The sequence below is a fragment of the Myxocyprinus asiaticus genome, chromosome 31 (assembly GCF_019703515.2).
Source record: "Myxocyprinus asiaticus isolate MX2 ecotype Aquarium Trade chromosome 31, UBuf_Myxa_2, whole genome shotgun sequence".
Lineage (NCBI taxonomy): Eukaryota > Metazoa > Chordata > Actinopteri > Cypriniformes > Catostomidae > Myxocyprinus > Myxocyprinus asiaticus.
In genome coordinates this window covers 31,682,211-31,703,013 of record NC_059374.1, presented here as the reverse complement: position 1 = coordinate 31,703,013, position 20,803 = coordinate 31,682,211, and the positions used below count along the sequence as shown (strand labels likewise).

General features: G+C 36.8%; 1 protein-coding gene across 6 annotated transcripts in view; it reads left to right on the top strand.

The window, feature by feature from the left end:
- Positions 1-17,313, top strand: part of LOC127421806 (neurofibromin) — a 123,133-nt gene extending 105,820 nt beyond the window's left edge. For 2 of the 6 annotated variants that reach the window (XM_051664935.1, XM_051664930.1), the window contains 11 exons: positions 1,345-1,471; positions 1,759-1,890; positions 2,400-2,535; positions 2,657-2,796; positions 2,992-3,114; positions 3,284-3,402; positions 3,637-3,737; positions 4,999-5,141; positions 5,356-5,402; positions 6,678-6,894; positions 14,352-17,313. In XM_051664935.1, the coding sequence (XP_051520895.1) occupies positions 1,345-1,471; positions 1,759-1,890; positions 2,400-2,535; positions 2,657-2,796; positions 2,992-3,114; positions 3,284-3,402; positions 3,637-3,737; positions 4,999-5,141; positions 5,356-5,402; positions 6,678-6,894; positions 14,352-14,494 (1,428 nt within the window). In that variant the 3' untranslated portion in view covers positions 14,495-17,313. Of the gene's footprint in view, positions 1-1,344; positions 1,472-1,758; positions 1,891-2,399; positions 2,536-2,656; positions 2,797-2,991; positions 3,115-3,283; positions 3,403-3,636; positions 3,738-4,998; positions 5,142-5,355; positions 5,403-6,677; positions 6,895-7,749; positions 7,894-9,532; positions 9,587-12,470; positions 12,543-14,351 lie in introns of all 6 variants that reach the window. The other 4 variants (XR_007894097.1, XM_051664928.1, XM_051664929.1 and 1 more) reach the window with 4 other exon arrangements.
- The last annotated feature ends 3,490 nt before the right edge of the window (positions 17,314-20,803 follow it).

Genomic DNA, 20,803 nt, shown 5'->3' with positions numbered 1-20,803 from the left:
TGTGCCTTATTACAAAAATAATTGTAACTTTTTCACACATTCAGTTATTTTCTTCTTGTAACTCTCAAAAGAGAGAGAGCTTGGTGACCCCCCCCCCCCCCCAATGAAGCTCTGGACCCCTAGTGGGGGTCGTGACCTCCAGGTTGGGAAGCACTGCTTTAAATGACAGTTTAGAGTCTTGTGAACCGTATTTATTCAGTTTTTATTCATTTAAATTATGCGTTGCATATAGCGAATCCAAAATAGCCAGTCCTCGCCTGAGGCTGCAGGGTCGCAAGAGATTAAACATTTGCAGCATATTAGATCAGAAGTAAAAGAAAAGATATTAAATGTAAAGAACAACAACATAAACATACGGAACAACATACTGCAGAATTATTGTATTCTATTCTTTGAATTTATTGTATATGTATTGGACGAATAGAGGTACTATTAATATTTTAAAGACCCCCTCCACTGAAAATCAAGTTTTTAACCTTGTTTATATGTCCATATGGTGTTTTTTATATGCTAGAAGACATACCATGAGTGGAATCAGCAGTCAACGCTATGGCTGTGCATTTTCGCCTTAGAACTGCAGTTTACCAAAGACAGTCACAGATTCAGACACCCAGGGTTTCATACATCACAAACCTAAGGAGCCAATCCCGCCAACTTGCGGGTCGGGCTTTCCGTATCAATAGCATACACTACGGCGAAGCAGGGGTTATCAGGAGAAGCCAGGTGTAGCTACATATCGGTATTTTGCAAGACATGTTCTGTTTTCAGATGCAAAGTTGCGAAAATACAAATGGTGAGCCTTCATGTATTGCCAAAGGATCTGAAAATCCGAGATAAATGGGTGCAATTTGGAAAAATTGTAATATCCCAGCAAAACTTCCAGAGAAAACTCGGGTTTGCAGAAGTCATTTTCCAGATATTTGTTTTGCCACTAAACATACATTGAAGCCCAACGCGATTCCATCAATTTATTCTGGGGACACAGCGAGCCCAAGCTGCAGGCGAGCAGTTCGGGGGTGAGTGGAGATGGAGGTGGGGACTAATTTGCATATTCAAAAATCCACGCATAATAAATGAGGCAAAGGTGTAGAATTATATCTAAGCCATTTTAAGGCATGAAGGGATTATTTTCATGGGAAAAAAAAAAAACTAAAATGTGTAATTTTGATTAACAAAGATGAGTTTTTAGGGGTTAAACCAGTGACTGGAGAGGGACTTTAAATATTCAAATTTGTTACCCAAAAAAATCAAGGCAGAGCTTCTTGCACTGTTAGGAATCTTAATCAATGATATGTTAATGATATGATCTTTATAATAAAACCTTCTGTTATTTCATCTGCATAGAGTCCTGAGGAGGTTTTCATGGAGATACGTAAGCCTCTGGAATGGCACTGTAAACAAATGGACCATTTTGTAGGACTCAACTTTTCCTCCAACTTCAACTTTGCATTAGTGGGGCACTTGCTCAAAGGTAACAATCGAAAGACCAGTGGCATGCTAAAGGCCTGTTGAACAGAATAGGCTTTTTGCCACATTAAATCACTAAAGTGGATGCTGTGGAGTTTTCTGTCTGAAGAACAGGTCTTTCTTTATGTGCTTTATATATGGTTTTAGAATGTATTGGCAAACCATTTAACCATTTTTAGCCTATTTAGAAAGTCACTAAATGGCTTGACTGTAATCGATCACATTGAGCATTAATTTGTGTCATGGCTCAGTATTAGATCAATAAAAGGTCTTTGTCTTGTCTTCTTGAAGGATACAGACATCCCTCTTCCACCACGGTGGCCAGAACTGTTCGCATCCTGCATACGCTTCTGGGTTTGGTGGGGAAACACCGCAGTTGTGACAAGTTTGAGGTGAACACACAAAGTGTGGCCTATCTGGCAGGTGAGTGAATGGCAGTGCAACCTGAATCCAGTTTTATTGTTAACAAAAACTAAAATGTAAAGTAAATAAACTTTTTTTTTTTTTTTTGTTAACTGAAATGGAAATAAAAACTAATATAATTGGCAAAAATACAGTTTAAAATAAACATTTGTTAAAATACAGTTTCATGACTTCAAAACTAACTCAACTTTTATTATGAGTTTTAAAAAGGCTTTTGATTTAAAAATGTTAAACCTTTACAACCCACCTTCATGAAAATGCCACTAGATGGCATTGAACATACTTAAAATCAGTTAATGCACTAACTTTATCAGTCCTAAATTAGTAAAATGAAAATAAAAACTAAATATTCTGAAAAGCTAAACTGTAACTAGAATTTTTTTTTTTTAAATGACAAATTAAAAATAAAAAGTATATTAAACATCCAAAACTATAATAACCCTGCCTGAACCAGACATTTAGAGCTTGTAATGTGATATTTCTACATCTAATAGATGTTTGTTTTACAGCTTTGCTCACAGTATCTGAGGAAGTCAGGAGCCGCTGCAGTCTAAAGCACAGGAAGTCATTATTGCTTTCGGATGTTACCATGGAGAACTTCCCTATGGACTCCTACTCAGTGTACGACACCGAGGCTGAATGCAGGTGAGATCATTTCTCTTTTCATTGGACAGCTTTGAATTTCCTGTTGTCCTCTTCCTGTGATATGCACATGCTGTTCCAACCACATTGTATTGATTATATTGTATACTCCCTTATGTGTCAGGCCCTGGGCTTCTCCTAAAGTGTCAGAGCACAGCCTTGCACCACCATACTCTGCCATGGGCCAGACCAGCCTTCGCCCACGCAAGTCCATGAGTGTGGACATGGGCCAACCGTCACAGGCCAACACAAAGAAATTATTGGGTATACACAGTTTTGAAGACTGCTTTGGGCTAAACAAGCCCTGAGGATTTAATGTTCTGATTTATCTGAATGTATTAAAAAAATAAAATAAAAAAATAAAAAATTTTATGGAACTGTAAATTAAAGTCTAAATGTTTGCAGCCTCTTAAACATTTTACTTCCATTCATACTTGTGTGTTTTTGTGGTTGTCCCAGGCACCAGAAAGAGTTTTGATCATCTAATATCTGACTCAAAAGCCCCAAAGAGGCCGGATATGGAATCAGGCATCACTACTCCTCCAAAGATGAGGCGGGTTTCTGAAAATGACTATGAGATCGGTAAGTATAATATGGAGTATGTATTCCGCTACATACCATGCTTTTGATGCACACTCTTAAACGTCGTAGACCATAAGGATAAAATGAAAGGCAAAACTTGGAAATCCATATATAAGAAATGAAAGTAAGAAATGTTACCATAGCTGCTAACATCTCCTCTTCATTCCAGAAACACAACGAATAGCCAACTCACACTTACGCAAAGTGTCCGTGTCTGAATCAAATGTTCTTCTGGATGAGCAAGTTCTCACAGACCCAAAGATCCAGACTCTGCTCCTCACTGTGCTGGTGCGTGCTCCATACTGTTTCATGCTCTCTCATTACTGTCTGGTATATCTCTTTCCTGCACAAGGGTTCAGTTCCAAATGACAACAGCCCAGACTCGAACCTGGGTCTCACTGAACTAACAGCACTTAAATGTCATGAGCACTACCCACCCCACCACATCTGGAACCAACTACAAGTACTTTTGTATGCTTAATGTAATTTAACCATAATAATACAAAATAATAATAATTGCAGGCGACGCTGGTGAAATACACTACCGATGAGTTTCATCAGCGAATCCTGTACGAGTATTTGGCTGAGGCCAGTGTGGTCTTCCCCAAGGTCTTTCCTGTAGTGTGAGTATCTGCTATATTTCATACCAACACATCACAGCCAGCCAGTAGTGCTGAAGATATTTAAGGAGGTTCAGGGTTGAATGCTAGCCGGCATTGATTTGTCAGAAAATAGAAAGTACATCAGAACTTTCAGTAGAGCTTTAGGAGAGATAAATAAGCATTATGGGTAAAGCAGGTCAGTTTATCTTGGGACAGGATGAAAATGAAACTTACTTTGATTTAGCTTCTCAATGTGTAACATTTTTATAGCTAATTGTCACAGAGCTAGCTATAAATAAAGATGCTTTTTAATGTTCACCCATCAAAAATACTTCCTAACTAACATGGTTATATGTGCATTTGTGTGTAATTGAAGCCTCAAAATGCATACACTAGAATTTAGAACAATGTCAGGCCAGCGTCCTAGTTAAAGGGATAGTTCACCCAAAAATTAGTTTAATCATTTACTCACCCTCATGCCATTCCAGATGTGAATGACTTTCTTTCTTCCTCTGAAGAGAAACGAAGATTTTTAGAAGAATATCTCAGCTCTGTAGGTCCATACAATGCAAGTGAAAGGTGGCCAGAACTTTGAAGGTCCAAAAAGCATATAAAGGCAGCGTAAAAGTAATACACATAACTCCAGTGGTTAAATTAATATCTTCAGAAGAAAGATGATAGGTGTGTGAGAAATGGATCAATATTTATGTCCTTTTTTACTATAAATTCTCCTCCCTGCCCAGGAGATTTCGACAAAAACAAAAGTAGTAGAGATTTATAGTAAAAAAGGATTTAAATATTTATCTGTTTCTCACCAACACCTATCACACCACTTCTGAAGCTATGGATTTAACCACTGGAATCATGTGGATTAATTTTCTGCTGCCTTTATGTGCTTTTTGGACCTTCAAAGTTCTGACCATCATTCACTTGCATTGTACGGACTTACAGAGCAGAGATATTCTTCTAAAAATCTTGAGTTCAGCAGAAGAAAGTCACACATCAGGGATGGCTTAAAGGTGAGTAAATGATGAGAGAATTTTCATTTTTTGGTGAACTGTCCCTTTAATGATTGTGCTAATATTGTCATTATGAAGCATTAATAAAAGAGGAATGACATTACTCTCATTAGAAACACCTACACCTGTGACCACACATCAGTTGAATTCTATAATAATATGCAAAGTACACTAAACCACCCATCCTTACTTATTAGTCATAAGTTTGGTAATGGTATTGTCTTGCTATGCCTTTCATTCTTCTTGTGTCATTTCTGCTCTAGTCATAACCTGCTGGACTCCAAGATCAGTACCGTCCTCTCCATGTGCCAGGACCCCAACCTCCTGAATCCCATTCACGGCATCATTCAGAACGTTGTGTATCATGAGGAGTCTCCTCCACAGTACCAGCCATCCTGCTTACAGAGTAAAACATTCTCCCTCTTTTATTTACGTTTATTTATTTTCTTGGCAGAGGCTTTTCTCTGCTATCTCTTTTTTTTCCCTCATTCTGTTCACAGTATTTCACTTCAACATTGTCAGTGTTGTTTGACTAATCCCCCCATCTCACTTTCCTTCCCTTTCATCTCTCTCTCTTTCTGTCATCGCTGTCTGCTCTCACCTCTTTCTCTCTCTCACAGGCTTCGGTTTCAATGGACTCTGGAGGTTTGCCGGGCCCTTCTCTAAGGTATGATTAACTACACCTATAAATGTCATTTTTCAATGAAGTACAGCAAGGAAATGCAGTGTGTTGCAGTCTCTCTGCGGCTTCATCGATTTATTGACCAAAATGGCCTCCCCAAACATCTCCCTAACCCATCCTCTGTGTCCTGCCTGTTTAAAGGTGGAATGAATGGCAGGGATGTATTGGTTATGTTAAACATGACACTATAGACATGCTAGACTTCATAGACACGGTTAACACTATTTGGTTCCATGAACACGGTAGACACGTGCTCTTAACAGGCTCAAAAATTGTTGTGCTCTTCCTCTGTGCTCACCTTTATAGCACCTGCTATGCCTACAAGCACCACCCAGTGTACAACAATGGAATTACAGTACATTAAAAGGAAAATTTAAAAATACATGTAAAATGTCAAATAAAAACAAACATTAAAATGGCTCCTACATACACTGTTTCAAATGTATAGCCACAAGAAGGAAACATTTTACGTGTTAACATAATTTTAGTGTGATATAATTGCTTACTAGTCTTATCAAAATAAAGTTATATCCAATATTACAACTTCGTTGTCATGACCACATAACAATTGTAAACTCTGTAATCTGGTAAATGCTGTAATGCCGCTAAATCTCTGATTTTATAACACTGAAATCATGTCAACACGTGTAATGTTTATGTCTTGTGGCTGTACTTTTGAAACAGTGTATATATATATATATTTTATCCCCTTTTCTCCCAATTTGGAATGCCCAATTCACACTACTTAGTAGGTCCTCGTGGTGGCGTGGTTACTCACCTCAATCTGGGTGGCAGAGGACAAGTCTCTGTTGCCTCCGCTTCTGAGATAGTCAATCCGTGCATCTTATCACGTGGCTCATTATGCATGACACCGCTGAGACTCACAGCATGTGGAGGCTCATGCTACTCCACGCACAACTTACCACGTGCCCCATTGAGAGCGAGAACCAATAATCGCGACCACGAGGAGGTTACCCCATGTGACTTTACCCTCCCTAGCAACAGGGCCAATTTGGTTGCTTAGGAGACCTCGCTGGAGTCACTCAGCACACCCTGGATTCGAACTCGCGACTCCAGGGGTGGTAATAAAACAGTGTATATTTTAACATTTATGGACTGGTCCCATTCACTTCCTTTTTTGTTAGTTTTTTTTAAACGAGGGACGATGTTGAAATTTGCCACAAATGCTGTCGATTGAGCTTAACTTGTATTAAACCCAGGACATTACTTAATTTATCCTACTCTAAATCTCTCCAACAGCAAGCCCAAATTCCAGACTATGCTGAACTTGTTGTCAAGTTTCTGGATGCTTTGATTGACACCTACCTTCCCGGGATAGAGGAAGAAGGGGGGGAGGAGTCACTGCGCACGCCCACCTCTCCATATCCCCCCACCGTCCAGAGCCAGCTCAGCATCACAGCCAATCTCAACCTGTCCAACTCCATGACATCACTCGCCACTTCACAGCACTCACCAGGTCAGTGTTCTCTTCCTGCATCCGAGCGTGATGTCACACACACACAAACACACACATTCACTAATTCACTTGTGCACATGCTCATATACACAAATGGATTATATTGGTAGTTGGTATTCATTCTCTTAAAGGAATAATTCACCCACAAATAAAAATTCAGTCATTATTTTACTCATTTAACCTTGCGTTGTTCCAACCCCAAATTATTTTCTTTCTTCTATGGAGCACAAAAGGAGATGTTAGGCAGAATGTTAGTCTCTGTCACCACTCACTTTCATTGCATCTTTTTTCCATACAATAAAAGTGAATGGTGACTGAGGCTAGTCATTCTGCCTTACATCTCCCTTTGTGCTCCACAGAGGTAAAATAAGTCATACTGCTTTGAAACAACATGAGGGTGAATGAATTATGACAGAAATTTCATTTTTGAGTGAACTATCCCTTCAACTGCACACATTTTGCTCATATAAACACAATATGTGACAAAAGTGAGTCTGAATAACAACAATCTTAACACGCAGGATGTCATTGTGACATCCCCACCATTAAAAAAAAATAACAACCCAGTAACAGCTATAGTCATGCTGCTGTTTTTAAACACGCAGAACATCGCCACATTTATGGTTGTCAGCGCTTTTCTATCTGCTTTCATGTCTGAGATCTCTAAAAGCGCCGCTCTGTCAACTTTGCTCACAGTTTACATTTGGGCTTTGCTAGCGTGTAAGACAAAGAATAGAATATACAGGGCTTTGACTGAGGTTGTGTGTGCATTTTACACCTTTGCTTTGCTTTTGTATCTTCATTAACCTCACTGCATTCTGTCTCCTTTTCATTGGGAATGTGCTGTCGATTCAGAGGGCCCTATAGTTTATAGACGGTCCCCAACTCTCTCCCATCCACGAACCACAGAGGAGGTGCCACCGAAAACAGCTGGTACAAAGCTAAACTATAGAGCTGTGTTGGGCAATTAATGTCCAGTTCTATAGTTTGCAAACTGTGGTAACTTATTTAATTGCCTATTTCTTGTCTTTTACTTTCAGTGGTGGCAGTGTGATTATTTTCACTTTTGGCCATTAAAAGGTGTATATTCTTAAAGGTATTAATATACTGTATAATGGAAGTCAGTTGACATCCAGCAAGCACCCTGCAATTAAGTGATTGTCACATTCCTTCACACTAATTTATTTTCTGTGATATAAATTTAATCTGAATTTTGAGCTAATATCAACTAGGGCTGGGCGATGTAGCATAAAAAAAAATCTCGATGTTTTTCTTTTTCTTTCTGATATTATTCAATATTTATGTATTTGCTCTGAAATAGCTTTTAAAAAAAAATTCCCCCCAGAGGTACCATCATTTTGACAAAAGAGCCACTGTAGCCAAAAAGATCCAAAATGTTTAATGCAAGAATTAAAATGAAGCAAAAATGCGAGAATGCTAATTTTCATTAATATGCACCAGTATAACAAAATACACTATTAAAATACCAGACAGGAACTTCACTGAACATTTTTGAGGGATAATGCAAATGAATCATTAAATCAATGTTTTGAACATTGTTTTGAGATTCAGTTAATTGAAATGGACAGTTTGAAAACATTTTTGCTGTCAAAGTTTAGTAAAGAGCCGCTATTATTATTTTTTTTCTTAAAGGCATAGTTCACCCAAAAATGTAATGCCAACCCAGATGTGACTTTCTTCTGCTGAACACAAAGATTTTTAGAATAATATCTCAGCTCTTTAGGTCCATACAATGCAAGTGAATGGTGACCAGACATTTGAAACTAAATAAATCACATAAAGGCCACATATAAGTAATCCATATGACTCCAGTGGATATGATAGGTGTGGGTGAGAAACAGATCAGTATTTAAGTCCTTTTGTACTATAAATCTCCACTTTCACTTTCAGCGATTCACATTCTTTGTGCATATCGCCACCAACTGGGCAGGGAGGAGATTTTATAGTATTTTATAGTAAAGTATTGAAATATTGATCTGTTTCTCACCCACACCTATCAAATTGCTTCTTAAGATATGAATTTAACCACTGGAGTCATATGGATTACTTTTATGTCGCCTTTATGTGCTTTTTGGACTTTAAAAGTTTTGGCTACCATTTACTTGCGTTGTATGGACCTACAGAGCAGAAATATTCTTCTAAAAATCTTTGTTTGTGTTCAGCAGAAGAAAGTAAGTCATACACATCTGGGATGGCATGAGGGTGAGTAAATGATGATAGAATTTTCATTTTTGGTGAACTATCCCTTTAATGCAATCTCATACTCGCGAAACGAGGAGAGGGGATTGGGAACTTAATTGCTAAATAAAAAGTATATTAAAATGATCGTGATATTCACATTGTGCTTAATTTTATATTGCCAGCAAAATCACCACTAATATATTGTGAATATTTGATATATATCACCCAGCCCTAATAACTACTATTGCTTAGCTTCACTCTTTAGCGGAACTCTGCTTTTGTTGGTGGTTAAGATTAAGACAAATCAGAAATTTATTTGAGCTGCCATTTTTATTTTCTGTTTCTTCCATTCATCTGTCCTTCTTGTCCTCTTTTGAGTTGTGAATGTCTCACTCATGTCTTTTTTTGTTTTCTTTTCTACTCTCTCTGTGTGAAGCCTGTCTGCCTTGCTCTAAGTCGGCTATATTCCCACCCCACCTCGTCCTTCCAGGTACTCATCAACCTTCGTTGTGTGAAAATAGCAGTTGTTGCCATTCGCAGCTGATCTGAGAGAGTGTTTATTTTAAATCTGCTCCAGGAATCAGTAGTAGAGGATTCTGTCAGATCAAAGTGAAAGGGGCAAGTTTTACAGGAAGTGTGAAAATGAAATCACAAGAGCCTGGTGTTAAGCAAGCACTCACAAAGACAGCTGCTGTGTAATATAATAGGACATTACATTTGCAGTTTTAAAAGAATTGTCATGGGCTTTTCACACTTCAGTGTAATTTTTAACCCTTCAGTGTAATTTTTAACCCAGGGTTTACATAATCCTGGGCTATCTTGTTTCATGTTTCCCACTCGGTACGTTTACATGTGCAGTTATAGTTTATTTATAGTGGGTTCGGAGATTCAGCCTCCAAATGGGGGCTGAATCTCCGAAAGAGGGTGGGGTTACTCCAAAAGGGTCATGGTTACTCCAAAAATGGGTGTCACTTCCACTCACGGTTAAGGTTAGGTAAAGAGTTAGGCAAGGGGCTCCCTATATCTTTAATGGCGGTTTGTAGCTCCCGCCCCTTTTTGGAGCACTGTCTGCAACTATATCCTTCTCGGTTATGCTGCAGTCTTCATCTGTCTGTCCAGATATACATGACACAATGCGTAATCTAATATTTGACGGAAGGATGTAAAATACGGCAGATTAAAATTAGGGCTGTCAATCGATTTAAAAAATAATAAAAAATTTAATGAATTACATGATATGCTGATTAATTAATCCAATTAATCACATCAATATTTGCCAAGAAAGGCCCCCAAATAACAATAAAAAAGAATAAAATAATAATAAATATAATAATTCAGATAATTCAAATGCATTACATTATTGTGGCAGAAGACTAAAGCATTGATTATACAGTACAAAAAGACTTTAGAAGACAGTAAAATTGTTAATTCCATATCATTGAACATAAGCCTATAATTGGCCTACAGTCTAGAGCAGAGATGCCCAAACCAGGGCCCGTGATGACCTTTGATTTGGCCCGCCTTGACATATATAACAAGAGGGTAAAAATGAGAAGAAAACAAATGCTATTGATGCAGCTTTAATTTAGCAGATTGCAGAGTAATGTTTTGCTTCTTGTATAATTAAATCATAAAAGAGGGGAACCAGGGCAACTTTCATATTTTAATATAAAACAGTTTGCAGGGACTGAAATCCGGCACAGGATTGCGGGTATTGTGCACAATTGCAATCATTCCCGCAAGTTCCACCTTAATAATGCGGAAAAATTCCTGCTCACTTTGGATCACTTTACAGTGCAGCAGCGAATAAGTAAACCACTAGATACAGATGAACAAATCAAATCAAACTTCTTTTTGTATCAAACTGTAATTCCAGAAGCTGCGCAAGTAAATCCATTCTGTCTCTCCCTCTCTCTCGTGCAGCTGTCAGCAGCGTGTTTGAGCACTTGTTGAATTTAGTATAAGCACACGTGCAGTGAGGAGCGCTTTGTCACATAGTTACTGAACTTTAGATGTTACAGATGCATAAACCTTTCTAAACCTGTTAATTTGACATGCAAATGGCATTATACCGCGTCTCCGTAAGCGAGCGATGTGATTAAACTATATGGTTCCTGTTCATAATCAACAAAGCTGTTTACATTGCAAGCACGTGACAGCGAACGCCTTTCATATGTTGGCACTCCCTCATTATTAATAATGCAGCACATTTGCAAGAAAGTCAGAAATAGGAAAAATGAGTTGTGTAATATACCAGCTACATGGTGAAGAGAGACACTTAAACACCTCTTACATCTCTCATCTCCATCTCCAGTTCCATCCAGGGTCGGAAATGAACGGAGGCTCTGGGCAAAAAAAAAAAAATCCCCCTGTAATCTGATATAGTTCCAGATATGTCCATCGCAACCTTCATTTGAATTTTCGCTAAAAATGATTTGTTTCATGCCATCCGTTCTGCAGATGTCGCCAGGCCATTGGCGGAAGCTCGCACCATTAATGCACACAGATGGGCACTCCACTTCTCACCCTCCGCATCAGTTTGGTGTTGTGCTTCTGCACTAAAATTACTTAATGCTACAATGTAGTTAATAATAAAATGAACACAAATATTATCTGGATGTGTTAAATAGCCTTGATGTTAAATAAACATTATTAATGATACAATAATAATTGTAAAGAACATTAACCACTTTTGGTGTATGAATCATATCTCTGACTAATGTTCATTATTAAATGTTTATTTTTGCATTGTTTTGCTAAGTTTTTTTTTTTTATGAGCTCCTCATTCCAAATCTGAAGAAATACTGTCATCTACTCCTCTGTGTCCATGCATTAGTTTTGTAGGCTGTTAATTTAATAGCCACATTTTTTTTATTTTTTTTATTTCAGTAACAATGCACATTATGCAATGTAGAGATCACGCAATTTTGTAATTATTGAAACATGCCATTTTAAAATTGAATTGTTTAAATTAAAATATTTGACAAAAGGATGAGAGAGTCATTTTATAAGGTTAGAAAAAAATACCTTTGTTAATGTCAAAAATGCCCTCCATATGAGCTAGCCCATGGCCCTCAGTCAAATTAGATTTTTGGCCCTTTGTAGGAAAAGGTTTGGGCACCTCTGTTCTAGAGCAATCCATTTTGCAATTGAATTAGTCAATCTGTCCGAGGTAGACTTTTGACATGTGTCAGATGGATGCTTTTGTAGCATCTCACTTTGGTTGCACAGCATCATAAACACAGCATTTTTAGGACTCCGTGTCAAGCTAAATATAGTCTTGAGACCCCTACATTTGCGCTACGTCCAGCTTTGTTTGAACGTTAAAACGGATCCTTATATTGTGCTTTCTGTGTGGTATGTTTCCTGTACAGCTGCACGTTGCCTAAACAGCTGGATTTGTGCTCACTGCCCCCTTCTGTCTGGGACTCACGACCATGAATATGGTACTCAAAACTTTAATTGCTCTGATGGTAGGGCATGCTAGAGAGGGAATAATGAATTGCGTTAATTATTTAATGCATTATATAATTAATCACACTGAATTAATGTGTTAAATCGACAGCCCTAGTTAAAATTGAAGATGTACCAGGTAGATTGCATTGATTGGACAAGTACAGCATGCTTCGAGCGTGTCACCTGTTTAATTCACTGCTTGTCCATCTGTGGAAATGTTGCCAAGTTTTCTACAACATACTACAAAAACAGAGAAAAAAGGAAACGCAGAGGGATATTCTCAGTCAGTTTGACGTGTTTAAAGGGATAGTTCACCCAAAAATTCTCATTTACTCACCCTCATGCCATCCCTGATGTGTATGACTTTCTTTCTTCTGCTGAACACAAACGAAGATTTTTAGAAGAATATCTCAACTCTGTAGGTCCTTTCAGTGCAAGTGAATGGTGGCCACAGAGCATATAAAGGCAGTATAAAAGTAATCTATACGACTCCAGTGGTTGAAGCCCATTAACAGGGCTTCACGATGTACTAGATGCACAATGGCCGTGACAATATAAGTGGGATTTTTGTGTGCAATATTTGTTTTCTGCATCGGCTGTCCTTACTTGACCAGCTAATCTTGTCAAAACTAAAAGGAAAAAAATGGTAGTGTACCTTGAAACAAATGGATTCGTGTTTCTCGGTTTCATTTAAATTTAATTTAGGTTTGTTTTTTGAGGGGAAGTATTGTAAATGTTGTTTTTTTGCTCCATGTAAAGATGCTTATTAAAGGGAAATGTGTCTAACTAAAAAAGGGTACCTACCAAACGTATGAGAACAGACTATTTATGCGTACGTTTTAGTTGTATATTTCCTAAAGATTGGTGCATTCAGATCTGTGAGTACCAGAAGTATCAGGATTGGGACCAAATCAGTGTCTTTTCTGTTTCATTTGTAGACTTATTTTACATTTTTGTATTACTATCTTACTATCTTGTAGATCCAAAAACATGTTTATACTGATTTATGCATGGTCATTTTAGGGCACTAAATATTACAGTGAATTATAATCCCAACAGGATTAAATCCATGTCTTCAGAAGTAATATGATAGGAGTGGGTGAGAAACAGATAAATATTCAAGTCCTTTTTACAAAAATAAAAGACTTGAGAATTTTCATTTCGGGTGAACTATTCCTTTAACTGTTTTCGTAAGACACTGAAACAAAACGATGCATGTGATTCTACAACTGTACAATGTGCATGAATATAATACGAGGTAGACATTGATGCTGATTATGGTTGGTTATGTGTTGTTAAATAACTCGCCATTACAACACCACATTGGTTTCACACTGTATTTGAGAGTTAATTTGGAGCAAGGCTCAATAACCCAGAGTTAAATGTAACAGCGCTAACCCCCTTTCAAAATTACAAGTGTGAAATGTAAAAAGGCATTAATCCAAGGTTAAGACTAGTGTGAAAAGCCTTATATAGTTTCTATTTCTCCTTTTTTAAATCACAGTATCTTGTATTATGATTTGTGTTTTATGTCTTTCTATAGCTAGACTTGAACACTTACAGGATCCTGGCTTTCTCGTGTGTTATAACTTTGTGCATTGAGACACCTACTGTTTGATATTTGTAATCACAGAGTTTGCAGCCAGACTCCATCTCAATGAGTCTGACTATGCACTATATAGTTAATGTTGTTATTTACTATTTAAACAATAATTAAAATAATAATAAGATAAAACAGACAACAGTTGTGTGTGTACAGTTAGGTCATGGTGATTCAGTGGTGTTTCTCTATTCCGCAGGCATTGACAAGGAGAATGTCGAGATTTCTTCCACCTCAAGTCTCTCCACCAGCGGGCGAGCACGGCATGGATCAGCTAGTCAGGTACAGAAACAGCGCAGTGCAGGCAGCTTCAAACGGCCAAGCATCAAAAAGATCGTCTGATAAGATTTGAGGCGTTTGTACTCGCTCTATGGCCATCGTACTTCTCCACGAATCATTTTTGTTTTCTGCCATCCAGTTTAAAAAGGTTCCTGCATCAAAGAACCGCTTGAGTTAGGTTTTTGTTTAAAGAAAACAATGAAGATGCCAATTAAACTGAAGCTTGCCTGAATACACAGTGAGCGGTTTGAGTTTTTTCGGAGATTGCACTGAAACTCTTCATTGCTCTCAACATCGTCAAGATTACACATGTTCTGGGACCGGCCACATTTAAATGCTAGATTTGACGCACGTGCACATCTGTCCAACGCAAGCTCTCAAACCATTTGTAAAGTGCACCAGGAGGCGTCCACTCTTCATCTTGCAACTTGCACAAACTGAGATTGTCCTCATTGATGTTTAAAGGAAACGCATGAATGAGAAACAAATTTAATCAACCACTACAGCAAAGGATGAATAATACTAACTGTGTGGAGACTTTCAGCCTCATCATTCTGGACTTTTCCATTTAGTCCTGGATCTACTCTTGGGATGGACTCGCAGCCTGTCCATAGACAACCTTATATCCACAGGCTTGAATTCTGGATTGTGATCCAAAGTCGGTGCGATCCCAACCAGGTGTATACATGGAAAGATTATATGTGTACTATACTATTGACGATAATAACGATCACATATTTTGGGTTCTTATTTTATCCATTGTGTGCCTTTGTCAGGGTTTTCAGCTGTGTATAGTTTGTAAAATAGGCAAGACCTTGCTAAGGAAGGGAAAAACAGGTACTAATTATTAAAAACCGTGTTGCGGCTTTAACATATTCCATATGTCCAAATGTTGCTACAGTGTAAACGGTACCATGTGACCATCAAATACAACTATCATATTGCAGCATCTAAATATTTATTCTGTAAATGTAGATAATCCTTTCAAAGGTCACATGCAGTTATTGCTTTGCGATCGTTGTTATAATCATCAGAAGTCGTCAAAACAAGATTATAGAAGAGCAAAGATGAGTCTGTGTAGTATTCTGTCCTGTTTTCATTATGGAAATTATGCTTTGTTTACAATTGGATGATGTAATGGGGATGAGAGAGTGCCAATCGGTGACATTTCCAAAATGCATCAAACACAACAAATTGGCATTTAAATGAACAGGTTTTAGCGTCTCACAGTGGTGCAATATGTTTTGTTTTGTTGAACACTATTTGTGTGTACAAATTGCACATCATTAAAGTGTGTTGACACTTTTACCTTCCCCTGTATCCATCTCACTAAAGTCTCAGATAAGCAGTGACACAAGAGTCCAAATCCCAGTAGTAACATTGCACCAAAGACTAGTCTGCAATATTGCAAGGGGAAACTGTTGTAAACTCAATTTTTGTATATTTTTATGTCTGTCATGTATGTTGTATGCCTTTAAATAATAATTTCTTCCATACAGTTATCACATAGCTTTGTAACAAAGGATTCAACATTTAACTTTCACCCAGAAACTAACCAGTTCTTGAGAATGAGAGGTGAGATATACCTTCAGTGCGAAATTAAACAAAAATGTGCCATTTCAGTTTCAATTAAAATGCCATTAACAGGGCTTCACGATGTACTAGATGCACAATGGCCGTGACAATATAAGTGGGATTTTTGTGTGCAATATTTGTTTTCTGCATCGGTTGTCCTTACTTGACCAGCTAATCTTGTCAAAACTAAAAGGAAAAAATGGTAGTGTACCTTGAAACAAATGGATTCATGTTTCTCGGTTTCATTTAAATTTAGGTTTGTTTGTTTTTTGAGGGGAAGTATTGTAAATGTTGTTTTTTTTTTTTTTTTTTTGCTCCATGTAAAGATGCTTATTAAAGGGAAATGTGTCTAACTAAAAAAGGGTACCTACCAAACGTATGAGAACAGACTATTTATGCGTACGTTTTAGTTGTATATTTCCGAAAGATTGGTGCATTCAGATCTGTGAGTACCAGAAGTATCAGGATTGGGACCAAATCAGTGTCTTTTCTGTTTCATTTGTGGATTTATTTTACATTTTTGTATTACTATCTTACTATCTTGTAGATCCAAAAAACATGTTTATACTGACTTACGTATGGTCATTGTAGAGCACTAAATATTACAGTGAAATATAATCCCAACAGGAGATTTCAGATCGCCGTGTGTTTTTGTTACGATCAAACACAAATTTTGAATGGTATTGAAATGTTTATTTCTGCTTTACATGTTGTAATGGTGAATTTAACACCAATCCATGTCAAACCCACAGGTGTGTTTTCAATTCTGATTGAAAATATGAAGGAAAATCAATGACCCAATTGAGTGTTTGAAATGTATGTTTGTGTGTGTGTGTGTGTGTGTGTCTATTACTCCTCTCTCTTGAATTATAGATGTTACATTGCTAATACCAATCTAAAACTGACCAATCAGATGTGTCCTTGGGATGTCTGATATTTCAATACTTTAAGATGATAATGAAGACACAATCTTGGCTGCTGTGGCAGCAGTTAGACATATGACATGCCCCCAATCCTTTTCAATTGCATATGTAAAATTATATTGTCTCGTGTATTCATCCTAAACAGACTTGTTTGTTTGTCTAATGCATTTGCCTCATTTTTAATTGCATTGGTCATCTGTAAACAATATATCTGTCACCTGTAAATATGTTTGTGTAAAATTGGAAGGTATATAAATACAAGTGTAAATATAAGTGATATTGTATTACTTGCTTTTTTTGTAAAGCGGTTAGTTGCTGTACATGTATAACATGGCAATTTAATTATACCAGTGTTCGTAATAAAAGTTTCCCTCAACGCTGTTACCATGCTGTCCAATGTGTGGAATCGATTATTACACTACAGTTCACAGTGAGCTCTTAGTGTTCAAAAATCCACTCACTGTGTTAAAGGCAAAGAGAAAAGTGCTTAAAGGCCTATGACAAAAAGATATTTGCATCCTAAATCTATCACATCAGAGGCCCAAAAACAACCTGTTGGAAGACCATACATTTTAATACAGGATGATGGCAATCCTTTATCACTACTATGTTAACATTAGCCATTTAAAGGGATAGTTCACCCAAAAATTAAAATTCTCATTTCCTCACACTCATGCCATACCAGATGTATATGACTTTCTTACTTCTGGTGACTGAAACTTTGAAGCTCCAAAAAAATACAAAGGCAGCATAAAAGTAATCCATATTACTCCAGTGGTTTAATCCATGTCTTCTGAAGCAATATAATCGATTTTTATAATACAACTCCTTTTTCACTGTACATCTTGCTATTGCAGTCTCAAGGCACGGTCATAATTTCAAGGTCGATTACACTTTCTAGTGCTTGATGCCTGCGCAGGGCGCTAGAAGGCGCTACAGGAAGTGTAATCGAGCTTGAAATTGTGATTGCCAAGGAGAATGCTGATGTCAAGACTTATAGTGTAAATTTAGTCATATTTTGGTCTGTTCTCACCCAAAACTGATTGGATCGCTTCAGAAGACATGGATTATATCACTGGAGTCTTTTGGATTACTTTTATGCTGCCTTTATGTGCTTCAAAGTTTTGGTCACCATTTACTTGCATTGTATTGACCTACAGAGATGAAATATTCTTAAACTCTTCGTATGTGTTCTGCAGAAGAAAGTCACACATATGGGATGGCATGACGGTGAGTAAATGATGAGAGAATTTTCATTTTGGGGTGAACTATTCCTTTAAGGAGAACTAAATTTAAAAAAAATAAAAAATAGCATTTTTATGACTTGAATAGTGGGAAAGCTGGTTTAATGGTGCCTAGAATTTATTTTTAAGTAGGTATCATTGAAGTTGTTGCATCCATCAAAATATGGACTAAAATGTTGCTAAATTGTGAAATCAGTAAATTGAGTTGATAATTAAATTCATCACAATGGTTCTGTATTGTTAAATTTGACTGAAAAATCAGCTCGAACCAACTGGTCAAATTTTGCAAGCCCTTCTCTCCTTGAACAATTCAATGAAATCTAAATGCAAGAAGTTTTTTTTTTCTACTGATACTCAGCAGCTTGAACCTATTTTGCAATTTTACAAAACAACAGCACATATTGAGATTAACCTTTGACATTACCTGTGGCAAACTATTGCCTCACCACTGAAACTAATCACGACTCATGTTGTCACTTTGTTTCCCTCAACCCTGTTATCCATCCCATATGTGGATTTATTACAGTTCTCAATTAACTTTGTTTTCCTAAATCTATAATCAATCGCATACATCATAAATACTAATCGTTTTATCAAATTGTAAAAAAAATAAAAAATAAAAATTACGCTTAATTTTGTACTATTCTTACTAGTTTTAATTAAGTTACCATTACTGTCTAAAGTCTAAACCCTAAAAAAAAAAAAAAACTTTCTAAGTGGTCCTAATTAAACAGTATGTCACATTTTGGCATCATAACTCAAATATATACATTCTTTAAACTTTGGCTTCGAGTACCACTGACTCAAAATTATCAAGTACAAAATTGTGGCTGTATGGAATACCCATAAGCCTTTGTGCTTGAATAAATTATGAATGTTTGGTCAAAACAAGGGAACTTATGGAGAAAAATAATAATATATTATTATTTATTATAATATATAATAATATATTATACATTATAAAATGTATATAGTTTTAATTCTTATGACTATTGTTGTTTTGTTGTAGCTGGTTGATAGTTGTGATTTGAGTGAAATCACCATGAGGGTGATTAGTGCTCCTCTGGTGAACATGGAGACTAAAATTTTAGCCCTTCTTTTTTACTCAATTGTACTTTATAAAAGTGCAGATTTATGTGCACTTAGAATTACTGAGGAGAACCAATGTGCCATATGGCTAACCGAGATTCCAGTCATGATTTTCCTTATACTGTATACGATGTGTTATAACTCAATTTAAATAATTAAATAAAAACAATGATAATTTTATCACAGATGAGTTAAGTTTACTTGTAACTAGTTAACATTACTTAAAACAAAAAAATAATACATTAGTTTTACTTGAACCAAATAAGTATGTTACTTAAAAAAGCATGCAAACTGATTCATTTTAAGTAAGGTCAGCTAATTAGATTTTACATGGTAGTTTGCTTTTTGAAATATTCCAACTCCTGAGTAGACGAAAAAGAGAACTACAACATCACTCATGTAACAGCTCTGTTGCCCTATATGCAATATGCCAATTAAAAATGACTACAAAAGAAATTCATGACACCCAAATGGGAAAACACCTACTGCCTGTGGCTCAAAAACAACCTATGTGAAAATCCAAATCTTTTTACTTTGGAGCAGCTTTACAACCACAAATTTTGAAAGTGTCACTATTTTACTTTTTAAGTTAAACTGTCCACATGGATTACAACTGTCCACAATGACTGATTGAAATAACATGGACATGAATTTTAACATCAATAGATTTTGATAAGAAAAATTAAAGGAAAAGTGCACATATATAAGGGAAAGTGTATATTTGAAGTGCTGTGATTTGTCCCCATTTTTTTTCTTCACAAAAAAAAAAAAAAAGAATCAACATTTTAATAACATTTTTGTTTTTTAAATATTCCATTTGGTCTCTCAGTTAAAGCTGAATTATGTAACTTTTTTGGTGTTAAAATACTTTCTTCTATCCCAGCTTAATTTGCAGAGACAACTAGAAGTAATCCATTCATAGGTTAATTTTTTTTAAACACTGACTATGTTTACATGGACACCAGAAAGCGGGTTATTGCGAGAAAGCAGCATTCTTGTTTACATGCACTGTATAAGCGGTATACTCTTTACTCCCGTATACATGCGGCTCTGTCAGGAAGCAGCTTTCTCCACAGCAATGTAATTTCCCTGTGACGCTTGTGTAAATAACAAATATGGTATCCGAGGAAGACTTCACTATTTTATTCTCTGTTGCTTCGCTTTATTTCAAAATGTTCCAGAGTTGTTGCTGTTTGTTTCCTTAGGTCGACCTGCAGTGGAATTGCCCTTCAATAGTGAGGTTTCCGTTTACGTAAAACTCCGGGATTCCCTCAATGTACCAGTGCATATATGCGAACGTAAGGGACCGTCGATATTTTACAGTGGTGTTAATAAATGGGTACAGTTTATAGTGGATGTGCTTTTCACACTGTACTCCCAGAAATGATTTGTTGACTTGTTGTTGGGCTCCATCCTATGACATTTGTTATCCGTTCTGTTCACACATGCGCACTCTTCAAAAACCTGTTAGAACGCTGCTTATGTGTTTACATGAACACATAAGCCGAATTCTCCGGGAGAAACCTAGGTGTGTTAAACCG